We start from the raw sequence: 24,148 nt of genomic DNA, 5'->3' as shown, positions 1-24,148 counted from the left end.
CAGGGGGATGAGAGCCAAATGTCAGGACATGCAGATGAGTCTGTAGGGGAATAACAGACAGGAAGAGTTGATGGTGGCTTCACCTCCCATCCCCAAGAGTACAATCAAATATTCAAATGGGATCCTCCCTGTGAGGAGAGGAAGGAGACAGTTTCCAGATAATACTGGGCAAAAATTGGGTGTGGCAGAGAGTTCAAGAAAAGGGAGAGGAATCTAGGGACCTCAAACTAAACCAGTTGATCCTTTCCCAGATGTGACTTGTAGTTCATAAGGAGCCCCTCACCCATCATGTTTTTGATGTAACTCATCAAGATGATTCCTGCCTTCTCTAGCTGCTTGGGAGGAGCTGAGTTTTCCTCTGCTGTGGGTGCTGGGAGGTGGTGGGTGTGGGTGTGGGTGCCTGTTTGGGGAGGGGAGGTGTTTGTGCTCCACTCAGCTCCCTTGGTTACATAACAGCTTTGATAAGACTTTACTTTGGAGCTGCTGCTCCTGCCTGAAGCAGTCACCCCTCCACCCCCACATGAAATGCTAGATGTCCACCCCCTTTTCCCTGGCCCCTTGGAGAGTCCTGCTCTTCCTGATCCACTGTTCCAGCAGCTGCTTCCCTGCCAGGAGGTGTCTGCAGCTTGCCTCTCTGCTCCCTTCCCAGCTTCTGTTTTTAAAATACTTGCTTCTTTTGTTATTTGAGCCCAGGTCACCCCCTTTACATTTTTAAGCCCCCTGGTCTAACCTCTCCCTTGGCAAGGCCCACAGGCTGGGAAGGGAGGGGTTCACTCATCATGAAGTTGCCCTCTAGGGAAGAAAAGGGGTGTCCTAGGAGGTTTTAGTGCCCACAGTTAATTTCCTTACTGTTTCTTCCTCTGCCCCAATAACTGTTTTGGAGTTTGAGAGTGTTAGACTTTTACCCAGAGGTACTGGGAGGAAGGCCTTTGGCCTTGATATTTTCTCTTTCTTTTCTTTCATTCTTTCTTTTTTAGAGTTAAGGGGTTGTGTGTACGGGGGGATTGTCTCCTGGGTTTGAAGAGGTACACCTACTTTATTGTTACTCCTACCAAGGTTGTCTGAGGAAATATTCGTTTCTCTAGGCATGGGATGAGGGCATAACAGAGCCCTTTTAAAAAAAGTGACGTTTCTTTTCCCCCTGAGAGTGGGTGGGAATGGGATGTGTCCAGGAGTGGGCATATCTCATTGATAACAGGAACGACTTTCCAAATAGAGAAGTGGGAGACTAGCAAGAGGAGAGAGCAAACGCAAACTTGTGATGTACTTGGAGAGAATACGAACTTTGTGGACAGGATAGAAGCCAGGGGAGAGGCTGGATATCTCTGCAAGATCTGGGACTCCATGGACATGCATGTGTATTTCTGCCTGTGAGTGGGTATATGACTGTGTATATGTCCATAAGTATGTGTGAGTATGCTGTGTATATGTGTATAAGCACATTTATTTGTATAAGTGTGAATGTGTGTATATATATGTATGACTCTATGTATGCATTCATGTATATATGTGAATGAGAAGGAAATTACTGAATTAAACTAGTGTGTGTGTCTGTGTGTGTGTGTGGTGTGCTTATCCAGTAATGCATATGTGTGAGTGTAAGCATGCATGTGAGCATGTATGTGGGGCATGCATATACATACCGTATCAACCACATATGAATATATGTACACAAGTTGAGCCAAACCTGTGAATAAATGTGAGAAAGAGAGAGAGAGACCAATTCTGACTGAATGTTGGGCTACCCAAAAGTGTCTTCCCATTACCTTGAACTTGATCACCCTGCTACTTGTAGCTCTTCTCCAGAAAGTAGGCTCTCTGAGGTCTCTCAAATTCTCATGTCCTTGGGAGCCAGCTCTTCTCCATCATATGAAAGGAGTTTGCAGAGGGAAAACCTATAAGGCCTTGGGGATAGCCGAGTAAGAAATCCAGGCTTCGGGCTGTTCAGATGCTGTGGTGCTCAGAGCTGTCTGTGGGGAAAGCGGATGGGAACTTAAATATTAACATTGCTACAGAGGTTTCAAAATCCAACAAGTTGGGCCTAGTGGATGAAAGGGATAGTGAGCAAGAGGGGAGCCCAAGTGTGTGCATAAGCCTCACACATACAACACGTAGCAATACACGTGTACAGGTACATGAGCCTATTACTTGTCTGTGCCATAATAGGGGTATATCAACATAGGTGCACTTTCTAACATGTACATCCATTAACAAATCTACAGGAGTGTCTATACCAACATGGGGATTTGTCAGCATGCACATACATGCTAACACATATACATGTGAACAGAATATACAGAAATATGTGGGCATATGCTAACATTTGTCTGATTACAACCCATGGCCATACATTTGTGCATCTCACTCATCCAGGTTAACAATAGCTTGCAAACATATCCTTCCCCATCACATGTGCCTCACCCAGTGCATCCATTCATTCAACCAGTGGTTATTTTATGCCTCTAATGTGCCACATGCTGTGTTGGGCACTAGGGATGGTCCCTGACCTCGGATAACTTGCAATCTTGGGAGGATAAAGGACCTGGAACCAAATAAGGAGAGTGTTAAGGAGGGTAGGTACACTTAAGTGTTCATTGGAGGGATTGGGGACCTAAAGAGAGGTAGGTTGGCTCTGGAGTGGGGAAGGGAAAGGTTTGGTAAAGGATCCATAGAAGGGGAGGCTTTTGAGTTGAGGCTTAAACGTTGAACAGGTGCTTACCAGGTGAGCAACTGTGGGAACAGGTATTTCAGTGACAGGAAATATTCCAGATGGTCTTCCCACTTCCACCCTTGCCAGCCCCACCTCCAAAGACTCTTCCCCAAAAAGCAGCCAGAGTAAAATGAGATCTTTCCTTTCCAGTTGCTTTCCATCTCACTCAGAGTGAAATCCAAAGTGTAGTGCATCCTGAGCAACATGAGTGCTATGTGTGCAAAGCCCCCTATTACCTCCTGGATCTCAGGGGCCACTCCTACGTGGGCTTCTTTTCTGTTCCATAAAAAGCACAGTTCCATGTGGAGGCAATCGCCCTTGCTTTTCCCCTCAGCCTGAAATGCTCTTCCCCCAGATATCCAGGCAACTCACTTCCTCACTGTATTCAAGTCTTTGCTCAAAAGTCACGTATTTGGAAAGACCTCCCCAATAGTCTATCTTAAATAGCCCATTGTCATTCTATCTCCTTACTCCATTATTATTATTATTATTTATCTCAGTACTTGCCACCACTATTATTTTATATATTTGCTTATCATCCCTCTTTTTCCACTAGAATATAAACTTCATGAACACAGGAGCTTCATCTGTTTTGTTCATTGCTGTATCTACAGTGTCCAGAAGAGTATTCAGCTTGGAGTAGGCACTCGATACATATTTGTTGAATAAAGAAATTTTACATAGTTGGCAGCCAGTGAGGAGAAAGGATCAAGGTGGAGCAAGACGCAAGGCCGGGAGACCAGTTAGGAACCTGTTGTCATAGCTTTGGTGAGCAATTAGGATGAGAGTGGCCTGACCTAGAACACCAGCAGTGGGGGTGGAGAAAAGGAGACACAATCTACAAACACGTGCGTGCACAAATATACATGCATGTGCTTGTACTTTAATCACATCTGCTGTTTTAGTAGGGGAAGGCTAAGGAAGAAAGTAAAAGTGTCTTTATGTGTATGTGTGGTATGTATGTCATGAACACCTCATGACAGGCTGGACACCCTCCAGCTAATGCTGACTGCAGTTCTCTCTTCCTTTGGATCTTGTCACCAATATCCCATGTATGTTAATTCTGGCCAGCCAGGCTGCAGAGGCCTGCCACGCAGGGGTCTCTGTGGTTCCACCCTGTCAGTGATGCAGGGTTCCTGCCGTAGGGAACAGGAGTCGGGAGCTGGGTCTTGAACAAAGGGAATAGTCTTAGGAGGTCAGAGCCACAGATAGAGACTTAGAGACACTTGGAGAGAGGCACGTGGACTGTGAGAGGAGTAGAGAGAAGGGGAATGGCTGCGGAGAGCTCAGAGATGGAAAGCTCAGGCATGGCCCAGACTTCCTGAAGCCAGATATGGTAGGGGTGGGACAGCATCCTCAGGCAGCTTCTAATGCCTGGCCTCAACCTCTTCCCTTCTTCCCTTCTTCCCTTCTTCTCCTGCTCCACTCTTGGTCCTCTACCCTGGTGGTGTGGATGCCTTAGCCAAGTATGGACTTAGGAATGATTTGTCCCCAGGGTTGTGATGTGAATTCAGGTATACGGGGAGACCTAGAGGAAGGGATCCTCATTTCTATAAGACATTTTGTGGTCTGGCAGTAGGGGAGGAATTTCTCTGAGTGTCTCAACTTTGGTTGTTTCCTTTCCTTTCCTTTTTTTTTTTTCAGATGGAGTCTCGCTCTGTCACCCAGGCTGGGATGCAGTGGCATGATCTCAGCTCACTGCAACCTCTGCCGCCTGGGTTCCAGCAATTCCCCTGCCTCAGCTTCCTGAGTAGCTGGGATTACAGGCATGTGCCACCACACCCGACTAATTTTTGTATTTTTAGTAGAGATGGGTGTTTCACCATGTTGGCCAGGCTGGTCTCAAACTCCTGACCTCAGGTGATCCGCCCACCTCGGCCTCCCAAAGTGCTGGGATTACAGGCGTGAGTCACTGAGCCCAGCCTGGTTGTTTTCCTTTCTCCCAAGAGAGCATGGAGAATTGAGCTTGTGTGGCAAAATGAGCAACTGAGGTTAAACCTCAGGCAGGACCAATCAGCTGCTAGCATGAAGAGACTAAGACATAGTATGTGGGGAAAGCTGGGAGGATAGCTGCTAAGAAAAGGAGGAAGTGGGAGTTGGGGGTCTGCCCCACCCCATGCCACTCCAGGGACCTCTGGTGGAGGGGAGTGGTCAAGGCCTAAGATCCTCTTTGGCACTTCCTTCCCCAGACCTGCAAGCACGGGGCTGGGTTGCTTCATGACTGAGAGGCCAGTGATAGAGCCCCTTCCAGGCTCTAGGGGTGTAGGGGGGCCTCTTGCCTCTCTCTTCTCTCATCTGGGCTAGGGGCCAGGGTGCTGCAGCCGCTCCCCTCCCACCTGGGCTGTGAGCATGGGGGTTGGGCCGAAGCAGCCGCCAGAGCCGCCCACCTGCCCGCGGTGTCATGGCAACGACTCTGCCCACGTGGACGATGAGGAAAGGGAGGAGAAGAGAGGAGAGGAGGTTTCACAGCAGACACGGGGATGGGAGGGGTTCCTCAGGGTCCTGCGTGCGGAAGCCCCCACCCCTCTAGCTTGGCCCCAGCCCTAGCTCCTTTCACCCCAGATCCCTGGGGCAGGGTGGGGCTGGTGTTCCAGCCCTGGCCTCGGAGTGTGCATGTCCTTGGATGTCCTGAGTAATGATGACCTTGGCTTCCCGCACTGTGGGGTCCTGGCCAGGGTCCTAGGGTATATGGGGCTTTGGCATGTTCAGGCGTCTCCCTCTCTCCTTACCTCACAAGTCGGGGATGGTGCCTGGGGCTGAGGGGATAAGAGCCCGACCTACTTCTCCATTTTCTCACTATTTTTCAAAAGGAAAATGACCCACTTTTCAGCCAATCGGACTGGGGCCTGTTCCCCGGCTGATTTCCTGAGCCCCCCTGCCCGGGCCTCTGCCCCATCCTCAGCCTATTAGCCACGTGCTGGACCCACTTCCTAAGGGCAGCAGGTGAACCTGTGTGAAGGGGTCCTCCCCTGCCATCTGCACCAGGCTGAGTTTGTTCTCAGGGGGGCAGGGGTGGGCCAAGGCCTGGCTGAGACCACATCAGCTCTGCATTGAGCAGACCCCTTGTCTGCCTCCACCCTGGGCACTCTGAGGGTCCTGCTTGCCATCCCCTTAGACCCCCAGGACACCCCTCTAGGCGAGGCAGGAAGGGCTCCGGAAGGGTGGAAGGAGGATTCTGCCCCTCCTCTCTCCCTGTGTCAGTGGATGGTGGCAGGCCGTCTTCCCAAGCTGCTTCATTTCCATGTGGAAAGGGAGCCTGTGGCACTGGAGAACCATGCCTGCCTGTCTGTCTATCTGTCTGTATGCCTGGCTGGCAGAGTTCCTCTGAGAGACCCCCCAGAGGGTTCTGCCTGTGCCTCATTTCCCAAGCCCCTCCTTTTCTCTAGGATATTGGTCTGGGCCTCCGAGCCCCCTCCCTCCCTCAGCTATATTGGCCTGGGCTGGCTTGGGGGGTGATTAGGGATTTAATTATTTAGTTTCTCCAGCTCAGTAGATTAATTCCATCCATCACAGGCAGGCTGAGCCTTCTTCCCCTCTCTGGACGGCCTGGTCAACCCCAGAGAGGAGGAGCATCATGGCTCACCTGGGTGTAGTACTGGATCTGGGAACAATGGATAAAGTTCTTGTTTGGGGAGGATTTGGTGAGTGATCCTGAGCGGATATGGGTGCCTAAGCGCTGTGAAATGGTCATGTATTTCTGTCATATGGGGATAAACATGTGGACACGTATTTAAGGTGTTGTATCTGTGCAGCTTCTATGCACACAAGCATCAAAGTCTATTAGATGGATAGGCGTGGTGGCTCAAGCCTATAATCCCAGCACTTTGGGAGGTCAAGGCAGGAGGACCTCTTGAGCCCAGGAGTTCAAGACCAGCCATGGCAACACAGTGACATTTTCTCTACAAAAAAATAAAAAATTAGCCAGGCACGGTGGTACATGCCTGTAGTCCCAGGTGCTCGGGAGTCCCAGGCAGGAGGATTGCTTGAGCCTGGGAGGTCAAGGCTGCAGTGAGCCGTGATAGTGCCACTGCACTCCAGTCTGGGTGACAGAGCAAAATCCTATCTGGGGAAAAAAAAAAAAAAGGAAAAAGGATCTATCAGATGGAAATGCACATGAGGTGTATGAACCCTCTCAGGAACAAGTTTGTGTGGATCTGTGTATAGTGCGTGACAGTGACTACATAGATGAGGTCAGGTGCTGTGTAAGTTGTGTGTGGATGACTGTGTGGCTGTGTAATTTGCCTCTGGCTGAACACCTGTTAATTTGTGAATGAGCAGTCTTGGGGCCGTGTATAGCTGTGTCTGAGGAAACAATGACAGAGATGGAAGGTTTCCCGGGGCTGAGTGATGAGAAAGGGCACACTGGGGTCCACCTATTGGCCTCCTCAGACTAGTTTGGTCAGGGAGACATGCTACTTTAAAGGCGCTCTGAGGTTGAGCGCGGTGGCTCACGCCTATAATCCCAGCACTTTGGGAAGCTGAGGCCGGCAGATCACGAGGTCAGGGAGACCGAGACCATCCTGGCCAACATGATGAAACCATGTCTCTACTAAACTACAAAAAAGAATTAGCCAGGCCTGGTGGCACCAGCCTGTAGTCCCAGCTACTCGGGAAGCTGAGGCAGGGGAATCGCTTGAACCTGGGAGGCAGAGGTTGCAGTGAGCCAAGATCACGCCAGTGCACTCCAGCCTGGTGACCGAGCGAGACTCTGTCTCTAAATAAATAAATAAATACATAAATAAGATAAACTTTAAATGAAAGTGTTCGTTCAGCCTGGGTCTTGGTCAGGCCTGGACCCAGACTGAGATTCAAATCCTTCTTCCACCATCTGTATGACCTTGGGAAATTTTCTTTACATTTATAAGCTTCAGTTTCCTCACCTATAAAATGGGAGTAATGATAGTGTCTACTGCAAAGGATATTTGTGAGGATTATACGAAGAAAAACATCTAAAGCACTTAATGCTGGGTCTGGACAATTGTAGGTATTCAGGAGCCTAACCTTAGACTTCAGAGTTGAAAGGCACCAGAGGTTGTCTGGTCTGAAATGTATTCAATGTATTCAGTGCTTGAATGCACACTGTACCATCCTGCAAAGCGGTCCTCTGCTTGCATGCCTCCCCAGACAGGACACTCCCAGCTCTTTAGGAAAGCCACATCACGTTGGAGCAGTTCTATCTGCTGGGAAGTTCTGGTCCAGCTGCAGGGAGTCATTGCCTTCCTTTCCCCTCTGTTTCTCCCCGTTTCGCTATGCCTCAGCTGTGGGGCACTCCTTGATGGCTCAGTTGCTGACCCTGAACTCACTGAGCACCTCCTGTATGCCATGTCTGTCCATGTAGCGATAGATCCCCTGAATCCTGGCCTTCAAGGAACTCACAGCTTACAAACAACTCTTTACCCCACTGTGGGGAAGGAATAGAGGTATGAGACCCAAGAGGAGCTGGCAATTGTGTCCTGGGATTGATGGGAGGGCACTTGTAGGGGAGGCCTCTTGGAAGAGAGTACACCTGCGTGGCAGCGGAGGGTTTAAGGTTGGGAGGACAGGGGTTTTGCAGTCTGTGCTGCCTTTTCTTTCTGTGTGCTCTCATGCTGTGTCTCTCAGCTCCTGGCTGTCTTCTGTGAAACCCAGAGAGAGCAAAGGTATAGACATCCCTGAAGCTGGGGCAGGGTCAGGCAGGGTTTCAGGCAGAGCTGAGGGGTGGGAGGTGCCACGACGTGAACCTGGCAGTCAGCCACCCAGCCAGCCTTCGTGGTTGGCTTCCTGTGGTTGACTCTTCTGTGGAAAAGGCCCAGAAAGAGGGCTCAGGCCCTGTTGCTAGAAGCCCCTGTCCCAGCTCACACAGAGAGCTTACAGGACAATGTGCTAATCCAGGAGGCAGTCCCAAGCTCTGGACACAAAGAGGGGACCAGATGCCTGGGCCAGAGAGTAGGAAAGGTCATCGGTGTGGCCAGGCTGAGAAACTCCTGCCCAGTGGACCCCTGCCATGGGCTTGGACTCCTATCTGCTATTCTTTGATGGCCCTGGTAGGCTCAGGTGTGGAGCATCCTGGAGGCTAGGGTAGCAGCAGCCCAAATCACATGCAAATGAAAGAAGGTGCTTTAGTGCTAAAGTCAAAAGAAGCCAACATAGGGAGATATATGTGCAGTTGCGTTGGATAGGTCAGCTTAGTTACTCATTGCCACAAGCTAAGGAGGTAGGTATTGTGATCCCATTTTACAGATGAGAAAACTGAGACTCAGGCAGATAACACAAATTGCTCATGGTCATAAAGATAGGTTGTGACATAATGGATGGAGGTGGATAATTGGCTCTCCAATACCCAGCTATGAGGTTGCTGGGCTTTCCCTTCCAGATCCCTGGAGTTGGAAGAGAGGCCACTAACCCTGGCTACAGGAGTTTGTGGGAGTCTGCAAATCAAGGTCCTCTCGTCCTCTCAGGTGCCACCATCTTTGGCTACCAGGACTGCTCTGCTGTCTTTGGTATGCTTAGGGTGTGGGAGGTCTTCAAAAGGAGCCCAGGCCAACAGAAATTCCTACATGTATGAAACAGATGAGTTTTCAGACTACCCATTTCTGATCCAAACCAAGTCATGTATGGATAGTAACAACCTTTGCCCAAAGCTGTCTAGAGATCCTCTCCTTGTCTCCAAGTCTCATGCATTTAAGTAGTTTCTCCCTAGTTAGCAATAGTTAACCCTCAGCACCCTGCTAGATACTTTACCTTCATTATCTTAGTCCTCGTTGACATCACAGTGAGAAAGGGGTTACTCTTGCTCCCATTTGAAAATGGGGAAACTGAACTTGAGAGAGGCGAAGAGGCTTCCTTGAGGCCACACGTCTAGTAAGTGGTGGACCTGGGATATGAACTCAAAACAGTTTAGCATAAGACCCAGAAGCCACAGTTTCTCACCAGCTGCCCCTAACAAGGGTCCTAGAAGAGTTCTGGTCCTAGAAAAGTTCTGGTCCTAGAAGTCCTCCCTTTCAGCAGTTGTGCAGTCTTCCCCAAAGAAGGCCCCTAGAGACTTTCAGGAGAGGGGAAAAGTGGAAATGATAAGGCAGCATAGCCTAAGAATTGGTTCAGTTGACAGAAAAGGAAGAGATAACTGAGAAAAGGCTGGAAGCAGATGGCCATGGCTGCAATTAGGGGGCATGAAAGAGTGAGGCTGATCAGGCTGAATTGTGTCTCAAAGGGCCTTTGGCAGCCCTGGAGAAGGAGGAGGAAACCCAGACTCTGCTTCTGATGCCTGTTGGGTACATGGCCCTAGCTGGGAAGGGAGCTGGGGCCTAGCAAGTCTGAGTGAAGAGACCTGTGTGGGACTAGGTGGTAGACCCCGAACCCTGCTCCTGCAGTCCATCCCTGAAAGTTGTGCCTCATTCTTTCTCTCTGCAGCATGGGGAGGGCCACCTTTTTCCTTCTTACTCTCCCTTCTCCCTCCACTACCTTCCCTGAGCTCTGCAGAGGGACATATCTGGGGGAGACCGAGATGCAACTGGAAAAGCACCATCTTTACCTGCTAAGCAGAGTGGCTAGACAAACATCATGAACAAGGCCCTAGGTATAGAGGCTGGATTTCTAATGCCAGATTCTCCAGGACTCTCCAAAGCCTTTGAAGAGAAAGAAGTGGAGGTCCTTTCTGTGGGCTGTTGTACGTAGGAGCAGAGTGGATGAGGGCAGCAAGGGAAAACATTCATTCACAGAATAGGTATTTTTTTAAACACCGTTTAGTGGCAGGCATTGTTCTAGACACTCAAAATGCTGCAGCACACAAACAGACACAGTCCCTGCCCTTCTGGAGCTTATGTTCTACTATGGGGAGACATACTATAAACACGCAATAGACAAAGAACATAATTTCAAAGGGCAATCAGTGCTCTGAGGGCAATGAAGCAGGTGATATAGAGCATACCCAGGGTTGCAGCTCAACTATAGTTGGAGTGAGTGGTCAGATAGGCCTGTCTGTCTCTTCTGAGACAGAGGAAGCCATGGGAATATCTGGGGCAGAGTGTTCCAGCAGAGAGAACATCAAGTGCAAAGCCCCCTGAGGTGGGATTTTCAAAGAGATTATAGGTAGTGTGGGTTATTCACAGGCTGAGCACTGTCCAGTGGGTCAGGAGATGGATTTAGACTTGTATCTGCCTAAATGGCTCGAGTGTTTTGGAGCTGTAAACCCATTTTCTGTAAAATTTCTGCCCTAAGCCCCTAGGAAGACTTGATTAAATAAAGTAATAAAGATGAGTGAATAAAACGGCAAGCCTCCCTCCTTCCGTTCTGTTTCCCCTTCTTCCTTCTCCATTTTCTGGGGTAGTGAGGGGAAGAGGAGGTGATTTCCCTTGGGGTCCCAAGGTGTGGGGTTGGATACAAGGCATACCAAGTCTTCAGCAACAGGGGTGGGTAGTAGGGTTGAGAGAGGCCAGGGACTAGGACACCAGCCCAACTACAGAGATCCTGCTACAGGCATCTGGGCAAGGCCAGTGTCAAATCAGTCGGGGGGCTCAGGCAGAACTGGATGCAGGAAGAGACCAGGGGCTGAGGGGGCAGAGGGATGCCTATCCATGGGCACAATTGAATAATCAGGGGTATGAGCTGCAGGTCAGAGGCTCTGTGTTAGGGCTCCCAGTGTGAAGGGCTGGACAGAGAAACTGAGGCACAATCCTGTCTATACTGGTTGATTAACACAGGGAGAGGGGGTGGGTAGACAAAGCCTAAAACTTTGGGATCCCAGGGACACACATGGCTTCTCACCGGCGTGGAGGAGCCAGGCTGACAGCAGCAAAATGAATTCTAGGCCTCACTAGAATTCCTTGCTGGAAGTTCTACTGTGTTGGAACTGGTGTGGAGATGACCTTATAGGCTCCAGGTGAGGGGATTGGATAGGGCTGACCTTCACAAGGGAACAACTCTAACCTTTTGCTGCTGTTTGGATCGTCATGTCCAGCTTGTAGCTCTCCCAGACAGCTTCCTGGGGAAGGAGTGAATTGGCTAAAATTTGATTTTTGAAATCTTCATCTTGGCCCAAGGCATCACTTTGTGCCAAACGCTGAGATACTGGCCTTTGTCAAACACACCTGAATCTCTGGGTACCCAGATGTGGACAGTCTAGAGTAAGAATGCCTTATCTTTTCCCCAGGTGAGTATCTTTGGTCTTAGATGGTCATCCAGAGAAATTAAGTGACCTACCCAATGTCACTGTAAACCAATGGAGGAAACAATGATAAAGATAGCTACCGTTAGTGAGTATTTATCATGTGCCAGCGACAGTGCTAAGGGATTTATATGCTTTACCTTGTTAAACCTTACACCATTCACACCTTTATTATGGCTCTAATATTATCCCCATTTTACAGATGAGGAAACGGGTTAAGAGAGATGAATCACTTACTTAAGTACACACAGCCATTAAGTGAGTGGAAAGGGATTTGAGCCCACAGAGTCTGATGGCAGAGTCCATACCAATAACTGCTTTAATCAAGGGAGTCTGTGAGTTGCCTAGTTCTCAAGAAAGGAAAACCAACCGATTTGGCTGGGCAGGGCCCTAGGGGAGAGGGAGAGAAAACACTCTGACTCCTTCTCCCATTTTCCATTCTTTTTCTGGAAGGTAATTGCTTGGGGCAGTGACAATCTCCTGGCGAATTACACAGCTGGTTTCCCAGTGAGATTTGTAACAACAACCCCGCCAGCCTGGCAGCCCCCAGCAAGTTCCGGTTTAAGAAACTAATTGCTGGATTGTGTAGTTGGTGCTAAATTGGGTAATTTCTTGGTGACGGCATCTGTGCCACTTCTTCCATTCCCAGATAGATTTGAGCTGCATCAGAGAAGAATTTGTCACACACGGCACCCTCCCAGACTCCTTCACTCACCACTTTCCAGCCAACCATAGACTACTGCAAAAGTGGCTGCTTCCCTCGGCCCTCTCACCATTCGGGCAGCTCTCTGTGTCCTGGGATAGTGGATGGATGACTTGGTGCAATAAAAATGAGAAAATAACACCAGCACCCAGAATTGTCATAGGACTTCAGGGAGTGTCCTTTTATTATATACTAATCTGACCTTGGGCTTAGTATAAACTCAGTGCTCACCACACATGGGAAAAGGCTAAATCACACTCTGGTTAGCTCTGGGAGATATGTATGGATGAGGTCTTTTTATTTGTTTGTTTACTTTAAAAAAAAACATTCACTTTCATTACTGTGCTCACTTCAGAATGGCATTGAATAAGTTTGACTTCTCTGGGCTGGCAACACAGATAGGAGAAAAGCTAAGGCTTTGAAATCGGCCAACACTGGATTTGACTTCTGGCTTTGACAGCAGCTCTCAGTGTGATCTTGGGGAGCTCAAGTTAGCCTCTCCAAATCTCAGTTTCTTCTTCTGTACACTGGAAGGTGGTGGTGGGGGGCGGACAATACCTATCCCTTGGAATAGTTGTGGGAATCACACAAAATATCATAAATGAAAGGATCTTGTTCTTTGTAGACTCACATGCACTCAGCAAATGCCTGCCATATGCTAAGGATTGTTCTAGGGACTGGGGACAATTCAGTGGATAAGATGGATACAATTCCTGCACGTATGTGGAGCTTACATTCTAGTGGGAGAGACGGACAATCTAGGAGTCACACATATTTTAAATGGTAACAGTATAAGAGACAGGTACATGGTGCCTTGAGAGCAAACAGCAGGGGGATCTGACCTAGTCAGGGAGGCCAGAGAAAGCTTCCCCGAGGAAGCAACAACTGGGCTGAGATCTGAAGGGTGTGTAGGAGTTAGCAAGGCAGAGGTGGGTAGGAAAAGCTTTCCCAACAGGGGGAATAGGCCGCGTGATGCGAGGGATCATGGGACTGACAAAAGACTGTCCTGGCTGCCGCAGAGAAAGCAAGGGGAGCATGTTGTGAGAGGATGTTGGAAAAGTAGGAAGGGCCAGACCCTGCAGGTCTTGTTGGACAAGTGAAGGCATTTTATCCTGAGAACATCAATAAACCAATGAAGAGTTTTAAGCAGAGAAGTGACATGATGAGATTTGCATTTTCAAGTGACCATTTGGATTGGAGCGGGGTAAGAACGGAAGCAGGGAGACCAGTTAGGAGAAGACGTGCAGGCATGCAGGCAGGAGATGGTGTTCTCAGGAACAGTTGGATTCATTAGCAGTGCTTTCTGCTGCAAATACTACAGGAAATCTGGCCAACAGTGGTTTAAATAAAGAGCGCATTCCTTATCACATGTAGACCTGGAGTAAAGCAACTGTTCACGTTGGTTCCATGGCCCGATGATGTCAGAACTGACATCTCTGCAGTTCTCTAGGCCTCTTGTGGTGGCAAGATAGCAGCCCTAGCTCTGGCCATCATGGTTGTAGTCAAGCTAAAAATAAGGGGAGGAAAGATGGCATTAGCAATTCCTGCCCCTTTGGTCACAAAGGCAAAGTCTTTCCCAGAAACCCTCATTATGCTTCCATGTATATATCATTAACCAAAATGGAATAATGTGGCCTCTAGTTACAAAGGAGGCCGAGATAAGGACAAGGAGGCTGGGAATGAGTTTTAGCGAGTCAGCCAACAGTGATATGGTGAATATGGAATAAATGGGCACATCTGTTTTTTTTTTTTTTTTTTTTTTAGGAAGCAAAATCCATAGGGCATGGTGATGGACTGAATTATTAGTCTCTTCCTCACTTGTTTTTCCCTCCCATTGATTTTGTTTAGTAATGGAGTGAAGGTGAGTGATGTGGGGGGAGGAATGTGATCATAAAGCATAATATATAGGAGGAAGCCAGTTGTTAATTAAATATTTTCTTTAGAAAATCCATAAATTGGATATCTCCTGCTCCCAGTAATTTGGATTTTGATTATACTGTTTACTATTTGGACACTGGGGATTTTGTAAATCCAAAGAAAGGCTTCTCATGAGGGATTACACTGTACTAATCTTTTAGAGTTTGTAAGAGTGATTTTATTATTTGATACTCATTGAAATCCTGGGAGATAGGTAAGCAGGTATCCTGAGGCTTAGAGAGGGTGGGCCGCCTCTGGTACGTCAGGTGTCACACACGTTCTGGTCTCAGGACCTGTGCTTTTTCACTATACAGGGCTGCCCTGTAGCATCTGGGTAAAGGAGTTGAGGGGTGATCTGTCTGGAGAGCAGCAATTATAGGGCTCATCTTCTCCAAGACAAGAGCAAGGAGAATGTGGATTGATGCCAGAGGGGCTGAAGTTTCATAGGATCTTGATGAAAGCTGAACAGCTTGCCAGCAGCACCTGCGTGAAGCAGGAGACAGAGGGGCACCTGGGAATGTCCACCCCTGGGAAGTTCCATGAGGCCCTAGCTTGATGTCGCCACACACAGAGCAAATGGGACAATCTGGGCTTCTGCCAAAGTGGCCTTTTGTGCCGTGAGTCTCAGATACAGGTCTTGCCTGGGGCAGGAAGAGGAAAGAGAATGACATGGATGAAGGACCAGGCTGTCTTTCTGTCTTCTTTCCAAGGCAGAGAGATGCTTCCAAGTGCTTTTTCAACAACTACTTGAGAGGCCATCTTGACCTGAAATTCCCTCTGTTTCCCCAAAGAAGGGCAATGGAGGAGAATTGTCATCCAGAGCCAGGCAGCTGGTATCCGTGAGGTCACCCCAGTCTCCCTTTAGGCAGTGTAACCAACAGCTTCTACAGTCCAGGCTCCAGGGTGGGCCAGGGGCTGGGCATGTCTCACCCTGTCCTCTATGGAAGATTCTTAGGAAACCACAGTCTTCTTCATTGTCTCATATCCTTCAGGGTCAGGAAGTTCTTCCTGATGTCTGACTGTGCCTCTTCCACTACTATTAATCATGCTTGCAAAGCTAGCTCTTCTTCCTGATGTCCCTGTGTCTAATAATGGCATCATTAGTCTTCCAGTCACGGCTGCTGCAAACTTCAGGGTCGTCTTACTTTCTGAATTTCTCTCTCCTATTCCCACTATTTGCCATTCCCTGTCTGCCAGAACCCTCTGAGCCTACCCCTTAGAATTCCCTATTTGCACACCTCTTCTCCCTGTGCTTGTTGTTTCCTCCACTGGGTAGGTTCTCTTCCCCATCACCTATGTGTATGGGACACACAGACATCTTGTACTCCATCACAAACACCCTCTCCTCTGAGAAGTCTTCCTTGACTGCCCTCTATTGAATCTGGTCCCATCCTCATCTGACGTAGCCTAACATTTTGGTACCTCTTTACAGCACAGTCATTTGTTCGTCTACTTAGTGAATGTTTATTAAGGACTGGCTCTGGGCAAAGCCCTGAATTAGGTGCTGGAGATGCAGAGATGAATAGGACTTAGTTCCTATCCTGAAGAAGACCACATTCTAAGTGGGGAGACAGAAACCAAAACAGACATTTTCAATGCAGTGTGAAGGCTGCTTTCATGGGGACACCCAGGGTGTTATAAAAGCCCGATAAAGAGCATAACCTAGAATAAGAGCACAGAAAGTCTTTAAGGGAAGGTGGGGCTTAATATGAGTAAGTGTTAGCCAGGGGGAGGGCTTTGAGGTGGATGAAAGGAAATTCTAGGAGGAGGGTACAGTTTGTGCAAAAATAAAGTGGCCTGAAATAACTCTGTCACGTGAGAGGTTGTTCCCCTGTTAGAGTATAAACCCCTCGAGGACAGGGACCACTCTTAAATCACCTCTATACACTTCCCACTCTCTTGCTTATGGTAGCTGTTCAACAAATGTTTGTGGAATGGAATATTTGAGGGCAATGGAAAAAAAAAAAAAAATGCAGTGGCTCAGCACCATGGACAGATCCCACAGACACCTGCAGTTGGAGGTAGTCCAACCTGTAAGCTCATTTGCATGTATTTGAATAATGAAGCCAACCTCATTTCCCTGGGGGTTCAAAGGCTCTGCATCATGGCGGATCCAATCAGTCCTGGTTTTGGGGGGGTTGGGAAGGGAAACTGTCAGGGCCAGAGACCAGTCCTCTGAGGACTGTGGGAAAACATCTCTCCCCTTTTGCTTACCATCCTTTTCTTTTCCATCAGGAACCAGTGGTCCTGAGCCTTCTGAAGTTAGGATTCTGCCTGGTGGTGAGGATCCTGACATCAAGGATGGGACACCCTGGATGGTGAGTGATAGAAGAGTCTGGGAGCGGGGATTAGACTCAGGTTCTCATGCCAGAATAATGGGTTTGAATCTTGATTCAAAGTGACTCATCCACTTACTGGCTGTGTGACCTCACCATTTTGAGCTCAATTTTCTCATGGGTAAGTGTGGATAATATCTGCATTACAAGATTTCAGTAAGATTAGAGAGTATCAGGTATGCACAATACCTGGTATATAGCAAGTACTTGGGAAATAGTAGGAGATGAGGGATGAGCAGGATCTGAAGAAAGGTGGGTGTGGGGAGGTGGTGGTAGGGAGAAAGAGAATGAGTCTCGGAGGTGCCGCTGTCTGGAGCCTTTGAGGCTGTCATCCCTCCTAGTCAGCAGATGGCCCAGGAGCCTGGTCGAGGATGAGGGAGGGCACCGTCTGCCAGCTCCTCTGTCCCTGTCCCTCCTGCTGTCACTCCCTCCTGCCGTAGCTCCTATCCTGGCAGCTCCTGGAGTCCTGATTGGAGGCAGCTCTTGCTGAGAGCTGACCTCTCTGTCCTGTAGCCTTGGCAAGCCTGGGATGGAGGCCAGGAGCACTGGTTCCTGAGTTTTTCCTCCATCGCTTTCCCGTCTTGCATTCCCTCTGTTCCTGGGAGGAGGAACTCCTGGGTTCCAATCCCAGTTTAGGATTCAGATGCTACTTTGTGTAGCTGCTGTTCTTCTTCATGGATTTTCTTTCTTCATGATTCCCCTCCAGTGGAATAGGAGTGGAGGGTGGGGGGTAAAAGGCAAAAGGGGTAATTTCATGGGGGAAATATTTGGAACCCAGAAGAGGAAGGAGGAAGAGTCATCTCAGATTCTCCTTATTTCAGTCCACAGTGGAGGGAGAATGAGCCTGCGGCCAGATGGAATGCACAGGGCATGGAAGGAAGGGGAGGGATTTTTCTGTGGGATGGTGCTGGATATGTAGATTTGGGTCCAGTGTTCTCTTTGTTCACAGCAGCTGGGAGCTGTGACCCTAAGGCTTGGCTCTTGCAACAGTGGGGTGTAGGGCAGGGTTGGGGTAGAGATGTGGCTGTGGATCTATTTGCCTAATGCCAGCTTGTTAAAAGCTAGTTCACCTAAAGACTGGTTCCTTTGAATATTTTATGTCTCCCTGGGTATACTTTTGTTTTTGGTAAACTAAGGATATACACATACACACAAACACACATCCCAAAGTATATCTATATATTTACAAATAAATGTGTATATATGTATATATGTAAATATTTCTATGTATATATAAATATATATGCATTTATAAATATTTATTAATATACATTTACAAATATAAAATCAAACAAATATATATATATCATATATATATATATAAAAATTTAGAGGCCAGGTCTTGCTCTGTTGCCTGGGCTGGAGTGCAGTGGTATAATACAATCCTAGTTCACTGCAGCTTTGAGCTCTCGTGCTCAAGAAGTGATCCTCCTGTCTTGGACTCCCAAAGTGCTAGAAGTGCAGGTGTGAACCACTGTGCCCAGTCTCTAAGGACACTTAAAAACCCATTTGACTGAGGGAATATCCTCCTGTGAATAAGTATTTATCGGATTTGCAGCTTTCGTTGAATGATGGGATTACTTTGTGCCCTTGAGTGTCTATCTGTCTATTATGACTGTTTAAAGGAGTTTTTAGTCCATTTGTGGAAGGATAGTAAAATTAATCATAATAAATTGATATGTATTACCTAAAGGGATACAAGGATGCCTAATAAAAGATGGTTTTAGATGAAGAGGGCTGTTCAATTCAAATACCTTTTCTCCCTATTTTTCCAGGAGGTTCCTGGGGCCTGGCCCCCAAGACTATGAAGAGCCTTTGCTGAGGCCATGAGGGGTTACCATGGCGACCGAGGCAGCCATCCCCGCCCAGCCCGCTTTGCTGACCAGCAGCATATGGACGTGGGCCCAGCTGCCAGGGCCCCATACCTGCTGGGCTCCAGGGAGGCCTTCTCCACTGAGCCCCGCTTCTGTGCCCCGAGAGCTGGCCTGGGACACATTTCTCCTGAAGGGCCCCTGAGCCTGAGTGAGGGGCCGTCGGTAGGCCCTGAGGGAGGGCCAGGGGGGGCCGGGGTTGGGGGGGGTAGCAGCACCTTCCCCAGGATGTACCCTGGCCAGAGCCCCTTCGACACCTGTGAAGACTGTGTGGGCCACCCACAGGGCAAGGGTGCCCCCCGCCTGCCTCCTACACTCCTGGATCAGTTTGAAAAGCAGTTGCCAGTTCAACAAGATGGCTTCCACACACTACCATACCAGCGAGGGCCAGCAGGGGCAGGGCCCGGGCCAGCGCCAGGGACTGGCACTGCCCCAGAGCCCCGCAGCGAGAGCCCTAGCCGCATCCGGCACCTGGTTCATTCTGTGCAGAAGCTCTTTGCCAAGTCCCACTCTCTGGAGGCGCCGGGGAAGCGGGACTATAATGGGCCCAAGGCTGAGGGAAGAGGTGGCTCTGGAGGAGACAGCTACCCTGGCCCAGGCTCCGGAGGCCCCCACACCTCCCACCACCACCATCACCACCACCATCACCACCACCACCAGTCCCGGCACGGCAAGAGGAGCAAGAGCAAGGACCGCAAGGGGGATGGGCGGCATCAGGCCAAGTCTACAGGCTGGTGGAGCTCCGATGACAACTTGGACAGTGATAGCGGCTTCCTGGCGGGTGGCAGGCCCCCTGGGGAGCCTGGTGGTCCCTTCTGCCTGGAGGGTCCAGATGGGTCCTACCGGGACTTGAGCTTCAAGGGGCGCTCGGGCGGGTCGGAAGGCCGCTGCCTTGCCTGCACTGGCATGTCCATGTCACTGGATGGACAGTCGGTCAAGCGAAGTGCCTGGCATACCATGATGGTCAGCCAGGGCCGGGATGGATACCCGGGGGCCGGGCCAGGCAAGGGGCTCCTGGGTCCGGAGACCAAGGCCAAAGCCAGGACTTATCACTATCTGCAGGTGAGGCTTTTTGGGGGTTGGGGAACAGGGTCCTCAGCCTTCACCAGTCTTGTCAACCAGGGAGCAGTGGAAAGTGTTGGGTGAGAGCCAGCTGTCCCTGTGATGGAGGGCCTGGATGCCGGGAGGCTCTGCCCTGCCCCATTGGGTCACTCTGAACTCCTGTGGGGCTTCACTTTCCCTATTTGTGCCATGAAGGGCCCTTCTGTTCTAATGATGTGTCAGTCCCTGGAGACTTCCGCTTGACCTACTGTTTTGGACAGGCTGTGCTGATCTCTGTCTTAGGAGGTTGGAGGCATAATGAAGTTGAGGACAGGCAGTGGACAGGATACTGAGGTGCACCTTAGCTGTGGCTGCTCTTAAGATTGAAGGTCAGCAGTTGGAAAGCAAAGCCTTCTCCAGCCCTCTTTTCTGCTATAATCCGGGTGGCCCACATGTTTGAATATGAAGATCCGTTATTTCCAGAATGTGCCTCTGCTGAAGTTTGTCATTCCGGGGTACCTGTGGTGGGACAGCCGAAGCTGTGGAGGGGTCCTGGGAGTTTCATGTGTCTCATATGTTTTCCTAGGTTAGGGGACAAACTGGATTTCAGCCCTGATACAATTCAGGCAGGGCCTCCTGGGAGTGGATGGTGCAGGTGATAGCTGGCATGCTGTTCTCATCTTGTCTTACCATCTCTATGGTCTCTGCAGGTGAGGCCAGGAACTCTGATTCCTACTTTTTATGGAGCCTTCACCCCAGCCTCATCCAGCCTACATCGTTTTCTTAAGTCATGCCATAATTTTAGGAGAAAAAGTCAATACAAGTTCTGGAGGTTCAGTGTATTTCTGCATTCCACATAGCTGCTACAGACCTATTTATTCAATGAGTATTTCTGGGTGCTGTGGATACAAGGATGAAGATACAGATGCTGCTTGTGAGGAGCTCACAGTGTACAGTGGGAATAGACAAGGAAGCAGATAGAATATAGCGTGGTGAGGCTGTGATAGGAGAGAGCCCTGGGCTTCTTGGGAACACAGAGGAGACACCTCACCAACCTGGGTGAGGAATGTTCCCTGAGCTGAATCTCGGTGGAGGAGTTGCAGTTGTTGAGTGCCGACTAAAGGTATTCTGGGAAGAGACTATACAGCATGTTCAAAGGTGTGGAAAATAGAGTCTGCGTGTGTCTTTGTGGGACATTGGCCTTGCTAGGTAAGTTGTGCACAAGTTAGGGCTCTCCTGGAGAACTCATGAAGGCCCAAGGGAGCACATAGGGCCACAGAGCAAATAAGAAGGGACTTCTGGATTCAGGACTTCTGGATTGGCCTGGTTTGCCCCCTCCCTGGGTAGGGAGGTGCTCTAAGCTGGGAACTGAAGGGTCCAGGGAGGGAACACCCATCCTTTCTCCCCCATAGCCGACTCCTTGCCATCCCTGAAGACTCACTGCCATTTTGCTGCTCCCTGCTGCTTCTCCAGGGCTGCCCTGACCTCCCTGGGGGCTTCCTTTTTAACATGCACCTCACAGTGTCCTGCAGAGGAGTGAGGAGCTCTGCAGTGGCTAGAGTGGGAACCCTGCAGTGTGGCCTTCCCATCTGCTGGCCTGCCTCTCTCCACCTGCCTGCTGCTCTCTGTAGAGAATGGGGAAGGGGAATGATCCCTCTGATCTGGAGTTCCAGGATATCTGAGGACTGGGATGTCTGAGCCCATGTGGGAAAGAATCAAGGGGCTACAGGGACCCTCCAGAAAGCCTCGTGCTCCCCTGGTACAAAAGCAGGGGAGACTGGCCACATGCGGCCAGGTGTCTTTGTCGGACTCCCAATCCGATTGTTGAAGCCCTGTTTCTCCCACTGGATACCAGCTTTGTCTTAAGCCTCTTCCAGAATCCCTCTGTCCACTCTGAGCCCCTGTTTCTTTATGGAGCCTCATCTCTTTGTTTCTCATCTTCCGATTGAGCCCCAGCCCCTCGAAGAGGCCTGCTCCTCCCCGTGGGTTCCTTCTCATCCCGAGTCTCCACCTTTCCCCTGAACCCTATGCTGTCCCTGAGGTGTTACCCCTTTTGGAGCTCCCATCCCTACCCCATTTAACCTGTTCTTTACAACAAGGGTTTTAAATCCTCCCTACCTCCTCCAGACCTCTCCCCCACGTCTTCACTTACACCTCATTTTCCGAAGTGTAGGCTGACATCACAGACTCCCTCAGCTTCCTGACAGCATCTCTCTAGACACATCCAGATTCTCAGCCACCCTCATCCCCTTCCTTGGCTCATAGGAAAAGCTGGGACCACCCATCCCAGGCTGATCCTTCCTCCAGGGCTTGAGCCCATCTCCTCATGGCCCCCTCCATCCCTGAACTGTTCTCCCTTCTGAGGTTTAAAGACTATTTTTACTGGCTCTTTCTGTCATCCTGAAAACATGTCCAAAGTTACTTGCATCCTAAAAAATATTTCTGCAGCTCCATCCCACCTTCCATGTCCTTCATAATCAAGTTCTTAGAGCATAGACGCCTCTTCTTCACTTTCCTTCAATTCTCCCCTCACTGTGGTCTGATTCCCACACTTCCTGTCATTGACATGCCCTGGCAGTGGCCACAGATGATCTCTTGAGAGCTGTCTTCAAAAGGTACTTTTTGGTGCCTATAATAATTGTTACCATTTATTGACCACTTTCTATGTCCTGGAAACTCTCTATTGGCTCATTTATCTTTGCCACCAACCCTCCGATGTAGGCATAAGTATCATGACCAACTCGCAGACAAGGAAACTGACACTTAGAGGTTAATCCGTTTTGCTTAAGTTCACCTATCCAGCAAGTGATGGGGCCAGAATTGCACATGAATCTTCTAACTCCCGAGCCTGAGTTACTAACCTCTGAACGCACTGTGGCATTTGACATAATCGACTCCTTTTATTCTTGAAATGTCTCCTGTTTCTATGACATGGCATTTTCCTGACTTCCCTCCTACCCCTCTGCCCACTCCTTCTCAGGTGACTTCACAGGCTCCTCTTCCTTTCTTCACAGTCCCTTTTTAAATGTCAGTGGATCTCTGCTCATCTCTCTTCTTCTCTCCCCTGGGCTGTCTCATTCACTGCTATGGATTCAGCTGCCGCCCATGACTCCCACATGTCCGCCTCCAACCCCGATCTCCCCACTGAATCCCAGAACCAAACATCCAACCACCTGCTCAACAGTTCTATGCCAAGCTCAAGGTGCTCAACCCCGACCCTACCACCTTTTCCCAGACTTGTTTCTCTGGGGTTCTATGGCTCAGTGAGCGGCAGCACCCTCCTCCAGGTCCTCAGCCAGCAGCCTGGCAGTCATCCTCGACTCCTCCCGCCCCCTCATCCCCCACGTCTAATCAGGCTCACTGATGCTCCTTAACACCTCTCATTTCCATCTCCTTCTCTTCCCCCTCATTGTCATTGTCTTAATTTAGGCCTCATCATCTCTTGCCTGGATAACAGCGTCAGCCTCCTAATTGGTCGTCCTCTCGCCACTTGAGCCTCTGCCCTGCTCCTGGCCCTCCACAATCCAGCCTCTGTTTGGACTGTGGGAGAGCTCTTTCTGCAACACAAATCTGATGTCACTCCCCTGCATGAAGCCCTCTGTGGCTCCCCACAGCGGGGAAGGAGAGAGGATTTGGAATGTAAGCAGGTTGAAAGGATGAAGGAAAAGGAAGGGTAGAAGGTTGACTGAGGTCAGGTGATGCCTGACTGCCGGGCATGGAATTGACACAGGTCACTTTGGCCTCTGATCATCAACTGCTTGACGCCTGTCATGTCACTCCCTCAGACTCTCTAGGTGGCCCTTAATTAAGTGCAGAAGGTCTGTGGAGGATGACGAGGTGTCTCTTGTAAGGGAGGGGGACAGCCTGAGACCCTCCCATTCTGCCTCTGCATGTACCTGAGTGTGCCTGTTCAAGCTAGGGCAGAGCACCTCCCACTGGCAGTGGGGAAAGAGTCCTGGCCTCTAGATTTACTAGGGTCAAGTCTGAGAGACAGAGGCCCCTGTTCCTGCAGGTGCCGCAAGATGACTGGGGGGGTTACCCCACTGGTGGCAAGGATGGGGAGATCCCCTGCCGCAGGATGCGGAGCGGCAGCTACATCAAAGCCATGGGGGATGAGGAGAGCGGAGACTCAGACGGCAGCCCCAAGACATCTCCCAAAGCAGTCGCCCGACGCTTCACCACCCGTCGCTCCTCCAGCGTGGACCAGGCCAGGATCAAGTAAGGACAGGGAGGGCCGGGGGGTGCGGGTCGGGAGGCTGAGGCTGGATTCCTGTGGGAGATGTGTGTAGAGTGGGTGAAAGTCAAGTAGTCCTGCTTAGGGTTCAACTAGGGTGTCTCACTCCGCTCCACATAAAGGGAGGGTCTTGGTGGGAGTCCTTCTCCGGGGCCTCTTTGGGAGTCTCTTTACCCAGGATCTCCTAAGGGATC

General features: G+C 49.8%; 1 protein-coding gene across 2 annotated transcripts in view; it reads left to right on the top strand.

The window, feature by feature from the left end:
* DLGAP3 (DLG associated protein 3) overlaps window positions 1–24,148 on the top strand; it is a 68,414-nt gene that overhangs the window by 5,502 nt on the left and 38,764 nt on the right. For both annotated transcript variants that reach the window (XM_025399482.1, XM_025399490.1), the window contains 3 exons: window positions 16,708–16,790; window positions 18,584–19,741; window positions 23,733–23,938. In XM_025399482.1, coding sequence (XP_025255267.1) covers window positions 18,635–19,741; window positions 23,733–23,938 — 1,313 coding nt within the window. In that variant the 5' untranslated portion in view covers window positions 16,708–16,790; window positions 18,584–18,634. The remainder of the gene's footprint in view (window positions 1–16,707; window positions 16,791–18,583; window positions 19,742–23,732; window positions 23,939–24,148) is intronic.

Source organism: Theropithecus gelada, chromosome 1 (assembly GCF_003255815.1).
Source record: "Theropithecus gelada isolate Dixy chromosome 1, Tgel_1.0, whole genome shotgun sequence".
Taxonomy (NCBI): Eukaryota; Metazoa; Chordata; class Mammalia; order Primates; family Cercopithecidae; genus Theropithecus; species Theropithecus gelada.
The sequence above is the reverse complement of the archived record's forward strand: the minus strand, read 5'-3'. Positions and strand labels throughout refer to the sequence as shown.